The following is a 6,557-nucleotide window of genomic DNA, read 5'->3' as shown; positions in this document are numbered from 1 at the left end:
AAGATGCAAAAGAGGCCCATCACCTTCTTTCGTCTATTATAGACCTCTCTCAAACATAGCGACCACTTTAGTTGAAAATGTTGGGAAAAATAATGACAATGGACACACTCTCCATTTTCATCTCTTTTCCTTTTTTTTCATCATGAGCATCTTCCTCTATACTTTCTTCCTTCTATCATTCAAGATCTCTCTATATTTCATTCAAACCAATCACCATATTTTGTGCTACTATGCTCATGTCCAACCTTTCTCTATCTTTATCTTTGCAATAACTATTATTATCATGCACGTGATCTTCTTTAACATTGTCTACTTTTGTGTGGTGATTATTAGTTTGGTTGAAACTATCAAGAGAATGAATGATAATACACACACCTATCTTTAGTTTTATCTCTTTTCCTTTTATTTCGTCATGAGCATCTTCCTCTGCACCTATTATTGAAGATCTCTCTATTAATTTTTTCAAACCAATCACTATCTTTTTTGTTATTCTTCTCATGTCCAACCTATTTCCGTGTCTATCTTTGCTATTCTTATTATCATGTGTGTGTTCTTCTTCAAGGATCTACTTTTACATGGTGATTATTGGTTTGGTTGAAATTGTCGGAAAAAGGAATGACAATGAACACACCTAACTTCATTTTCATCCCATGACTTTATTCATGTGTACCTTCTTCCTTCTCTTATTCATGATCTTAGCTACTTTTATTTCAAGCAAGTCACCATCTTCTTTCTAATTCTTGTCTTCATTGCCAACCCACCTCCATCTCCATCTCTATTATTATCATCATGATACACAATGTCATATTAGTCTTCATTAATCATCTTTTACATCCACTCCATTGAAAATTACTCTTAGCTAACACATGGAAGTTGATTTATTATTGCAATGTACTTGGGAGGCCACGTGGCACTCCTTAAGGATCCAATGTGGACTTTAGCAAATTAGTCACTACCTTAAATAGTAAATTAATCCTTCTAGTGATAATTATAAACAATATTCAAAGTGAAGGCTTTGAGAAGGCTTTGTGGAAGCTTACCCTTCTTGTAAAAGGTTATTGTGTATGTATCCTTTCTAGGAAGGATGGAGCACCCTTCACATTTCACACGACTGTTCCATTCTGTGAAACAAATAAAACCACAAAATACTACATGTAATGAGTAGGTTACAAAGTTGCATTGCGTCATTGTATGAAATAATCAAAATGTGAAAGGTGAGGGATTCCTGAAAGGCACTCAAAGAGAGTGTACAAGATGGGAAAGAGGAAAGAGAGCATTAACAGAACTCTTTCAAGCCTTTCTCCTACTAAGCTCAACCTATTCCATCTCCACTCACATGGCTCCTTCATGGCTTTCCTGCAATTCATGCTCCAAAGAAAAGCCTTCCTTCGGCTCCTCCTCCACCGCCGAGGACGTTACCTATGGCATCGATGCCTCCGACCGCACTGCCATCGTCACAGGTGATCCTCCCTTGCATAATTTCGGCAGTTTGCATCGATTTGAGCTTCTGTGAGAAAGAACATGAGAGACGGAGAGTGTTCGCATCCACTTAAGCTTGTGAGAGGACGCTTCCATCCATCTGAGCTTGAAAGAGAGAGAGAGAGAGAGATCTCCAGCTCTTTGCTCATCTCTGCGCCGCTCCTGCCTGACGGCAATGGACGCACATAAGAGTATATAATACTCAGCAGAGCTTTTCTAGGTCCAGCGATTCAATGGCTCAATTCTATCCTCCTGTCATGCTTTGCTGGTTGTTGAGGTACATGAAATCTCACTTAAGATTGCCCGATTTAATCCTCCATTTGTTAAAGCTATGTGATTATATTCTCTCGGTTCTACGCCCAGGTGCATCTAGCGGGCTCGGGGTAGAGACCGCCCGGGTTTTGGCATTACGCGGCGCGCAGGTTGTGCTTGCTGCTAGGAACGTCTCTGCGGGGGAGAAGGCCAAAGACAGCATACTCAGCGAGAACCCAAGTGCGCGCTTGCATGTTTTGCAGATTGACCTCAGTTCGATGGACTCAGTGCGCAAATTTGCTCGGAATTTCAAGGCGATGAATCTGCCTCTGAACATTTTGATGTAAGCAAACTACAGCTTCCCGCGGTCTCCTCCTGGAAACAAATGTTTGATCACACAGACACGTTGAGTGGGCACCCGCTTCCCATGTGTGGGGTGCATCTAACGGCACGTCTGTCTTTCATTGAACGTTTTGTGCATTGAAACCGCTAATAGGAAGCTCACTCACGACTCCGTGACGGCAGCAACAATGCAGCTATCATGGCCTGCGCATATGGACTCTCAGCAGATGGGATTGAAAAGCAGTTTGCAACAAATCATGTTGGTGAGCACTGTGAATCCTTGGATTACAGCTTATATTGTGTGGAGTGTGTGGTGAGTATGCATGCTGCGTAACAGGTGGTGTTTCAACTGATAATTCTTGACGCAGGACACTTCCTATTAACGAGTCTTCTACTGGATAACATGAAGAGTACCGCCAAGGAAACTGGAATCCAAGGCAGAATTGTGAATGTTTCATCTATCGCGCATCAATTGTCCGGTGGCATCCGCTTCGACAAATTGAATGACCCATCAGGGTAATCCCTCTACCCTCGGCCTGTTTTGCACATAGCATCTCCCAGTCAAACTTAACAGTTGACTGTCTCCACCTCACATGAGTTCACCTAACCTCACATTCAAACTTCGGACTTCTACTTGGGATGTTACTTATCCCCCAACCTATCTTAAAATGTCTCTAGGGAAATTATCCCCATCCTCAACCTCAAATTCAAACTTAGGAGTTTTACTAATTAGGCTCCAAAGCATATTACGTAATCCCCCCACCTATCTCTTGAATGTCTCGAGGGAAAGCATCCCCATCCTCCTTAGGATGCAAGCACATACCTTGATGGAAGGATTGTGTTCTTATGAGCAAAATATGTATCATAGTAAGGTTATTATTTCAGACCCCCAAGAATAACAACGGTGTTATTGTTAGACGTTTAATCTCACATGAATATGTCCTAACCTCCTTGAGGCCCATGCTAACTAGACCTATGACCTAAACTCCTGAAAAAGGCCGTAATATTGGTGGGTGGACACTCTATAATGGACCTTGTGGGTATTATCGTTCAAGTATGGTACACAAACTACATTAACCATCTTAAGGATGTGCTTAACTTGAGGGACATGATGAATATTGTTTCTTACAATGCAAGCATTTACATAGTTTACTGACATGGGATAAGTATTCCTAATGCAGGCACCATTGGTCAACATTGCCCTTACGATAATTAACTACGTTACAGCTCGAATTCCATGACGCAAAAGACTTAATCATCTAAATTCCAAAATAGAGTGCATCTTTATAAAAATGCCAAGTTAAGTGTTCTGATACCAGGGGCGATGACCATGACACTAAGCCTTAAGGGAGAAAAGAAGGTGGCAAGCAAGGTTTATTGCAATTGAACAATAGCTTTATCAATCCATGATTTATATTATTTATAAGTATGTGCTTTATATTATTTTTAAGTGTGTGCTTTATATAAGGTAATTAAACCCCTCACTAATAATAACAAGATGAGGTTGAGCAAAGCCCATCTTACATTTGCAAGAAAGATCTTGGTATGAGTCACATAGTAAAATATCATGAAAAAAGAATGTTGAGCAACATTGAATTGTGTAAATAGTCATTCTATTCTAGGCCCACATTGATTTTTCATTGTAGGTTATGCCAAAATGGCAAGGTGTTTTTGTGTAAGTAATTTACTCGTAATTTACAACTAGTTCTAGATATTGTTATTATTGTGGAAGCAATTTACAACTAACTCTAATGTTGTTGTTATAGTTATACACCTTGGCGTGCTTATGGGCAATCAAAACTTGCAAATATATTACATGTAAATCAGCTAGCAAGGCAATTTGAGGTAGGATACACCCCTTTCTTAAACAAGCATGTGCACAACTACAAGATTTAGCTTTGGTTAATCCATGTTAATGATTGATAGTGACCTTTTAGTGTTTTATTCACAGAAGGAGCAAGTCAACTTGGTTGCCAATACTCTTCATCCAGGAGTGATCCAAACAAACCTCTTTCAACATACTCAGTTTTTTCGTAGGTTACTTATCAAAACTTCTTTCATTTTCTTATTTCAATGGCCATATATTGTATTTTCTTTTTCTGTAAAATGTGCTCTATTTATTGACATGAAGATGTAGTCAAAAGGAACAAATCAAGATGAGCTAATTGAAAATTCCCTTGATAATGGTATTGTAAACAGATAGGTCATTTAAGGAGGTTAGAATCATGTGCCAAGTCATACTTTAGAGAGAGAGAGAGAGAGAGAGAGAGAGTTGGTAATGTAGATATGACATTTTTTTATATCAAATTAATTTTATCTATTTCAAAGTGTGTATAAAAATTGTGTGGGCGCTCATCCATACTCACATTTGGGAAGTATGATCATTTTTCTTTGCCTTTTGATGATGTCTTTATAGAATTCATTGGGCGGATTGTGGGACGACTTTTTTGGAAGTCAATTCCTCAGGTGAGTAAATGGATCTTAACTTTTGATGCTATCCATGATTCAATGCTTTTAATTTCTAAATCTTATTTCCATTAAAAATAATATTCTAGTATAAGGAGCTTGTGACTTAGCATATAAGTTTGATTTGGTAAGAAATGTACAAATGTTTGGTAGCTATATGTGGTAGAAGAAAATCCTAGGCTACAGGTTAGCTCATGTTGCCCATGCAAATGGATTTTCCTGTGTGTGTGTGTGTGTGTGTGTGTGTGTGTGTGTGTGTGTGTGTGTGTGTGTGTGTGTGTGTGTGTGTGTGTGTGTGTGTGTGTGTGTGTGTGTGTGTGTGTGTGTGTGTGTGTGTGTGTGTGTGCGTGCGTGTGTATGTGTGTGTGTGTTTGTGAGAGAGAGAGAGAGAGAGAGTGGTCATTGATAAACATTTGATCTTCCCACAGGGTGCTGCTACGCAATGCCTCCTAGCACTTCACCCATCGATCAACCACATAAATGGAAAATATTTTGTGGATTGTAGGGTTTCTAAGCCAAGTGCTAAGGCATGTGATGAAAAACTTGCAAAGGACTTATGGGAGTTTACTGAGAAGCTCACATCTTGAAAGAATACAAACAATTTATACTAGCATAAAATAAATCAGCCAATTTTGCCTTTTTTCTAGCTCAAATCCCTTGGTATAGTGGTTTGTATTCTCGATAAATAGATATTTCATCCTTTGAAAATACGAATTGTAATTTCTTAGCAACTAGCTTTAATAGTTGGAGAATTGACTGTGATAAATTATAACAAGCATAGGCATTTTCAAACTACAACACTAATTTGTTGGTGTCTCAAGTGTAAATTTTATTGGGCTATTGCAATGAGATTTTGAATTCCCTTAATAGTTTGTCCTTGAATGATATCAATATTTCTATTCACCTTATTATTAGATGCATTGTTTATGTTGAAGAGCTTGTGGCAGTCACTTTGTTGTACATGTAGCATAGTCTTTTTGTTGATGAAAGAGGACTTTTTAATTTGGGGGGCCATGGGCCACTTCTAGATAAGAGGGGATTCAAAAAATATGTAAAATGTGTGCTTGCTCATACATATTACATGGTCTTTTATGAAGTGACCACCAGAGGTCCAACCATTGTAAGGATCTAAGGAGTTTGATCTATTTTTTAATCCTTACTACTAATTATACGTGGCTTAAGGAAATTATTTTGTTTTTAGATATGATTGAAAGAAACAATTAGTGCTAGTCCGTGATACTCTTTGATTGCATTTTCTTTACTATGTCTCCTAATAGTACATGACATTCTCAAATGATGAATTTCTAACATGATCAATTATTCAAAGTTCATACAATCAACTTTGGTATAGTTTACATTTTGAAATAGCTAAATATAATTAGATTTAGCTAGAAACAAATGTTTGTTCACACAAACACTTTGAACGGGCACCATCTTACCATGGGGTGCATCTAATCACACATTTGTCTTTTATTGAATGTTATGTGCATTGAAACTAATAAGAAGCTGACTCATGACTCCATCTCGACTCATGATGGTAACAACAATGCAGCTATCATGGCTTGCCCATACACACTCTCAGAAGATAGGATTGAAATGTAGTTCGCAACAAATCATGTTGGTGAGCATTGTTCCTTGGATTACAGCTTATGTGTGGACTGTGTGGTTAGTATGCATGTTCCTTGGATTACAGCTTATGTGTGGACTGTGTGGTCAGGATGCATGTCGCGTAATAGGTGGGTTTTCAACTAATCATTCAGTGGACACTCTATAATGGACTATCTCATAGGAACCCAACCTTGTCGGTATTACCATTGAAGTATAGTACACAAACTACATTAATCGGCTTAAGGAGGTGCTTAACTTGAGGAGCATGATGAATTTTTTGCTTACAATGCAAGCATTTACATAACTACTTGGCATGGGATAGGTACAAATGTTTGGTCAATGTTGCCCTTATCATATTTAACTAGGTTAGCAACAGCTTGAATTTATGATACCAACAGCAATGACCATGA

At 38.3% G+C, this 6,557-nt stretch overlaps 1 protein-coding gene across 2 annotated transcripts; it reads left to right on the top strand.

Annotated features, from left to right (window-relative positions):
* The first annotated feature begins 1,220 nt into the window (after positions 1–1,220).
* On the top strand, positions 1,221–5,339 carry LOC147891174 (short-chain dehydrogenase TIC 32 B, chloroplastic-like). Of its 2 annotated transcripts, none has more exons than XM_087390093.1 (8): positions 1,221–1,460; positions 1,843–2,074; positions 2,257–2,336; positions 2,442–2,589; positions 3,840–3,918; positions 4,025–4,110; positions 4,490–4,539; positions 4,968–5,339. In XM_087390093.1, exons 1-8 carry the CDS (start codon positions 1,337–1,339, stop codon positions 5,042–5,044), a joined length of 876 nt encoding a protein of 291 aa, XP_087246219.1. In that variant the 5' UTR covers positions 1,221–1,336; the 3' UTR covers positions 5,045–5,339. The 2 variants fall into 2 exon arrangements, with proteins under 2 accessions (XP_087246219.1, XP_087246218.1); XM_087390092.1 differs by having other exon boundaries at positions 4,025–4,106; positions 4,968–5,338.
* Positions 5,340–6,557: the final 1,218 nt, after the last annotated feature.

This window comes from Dipteris shenzhenensis, chromosome 18 (assembly GCF_047967505.1).
Source record: "Dipteris shenzhenensis isolate YYH24624 ecotype China chromosome 18, Dip_SZ_1.0, whole genome shotgun sequence".
Taxonomy (NCBI): domain Eukaryota; kingdom Viridiplantae; phylum Streptophyta; class Polypodiopsida; order Gleicheniales; family Dipteridaceae; genus Dipteris; species Dipteris shenzhenensis.
Note: the sequence above shows the minus strand (reverse complement) of the source record. Positions and strands in the feature narration are given on the sequence as shown.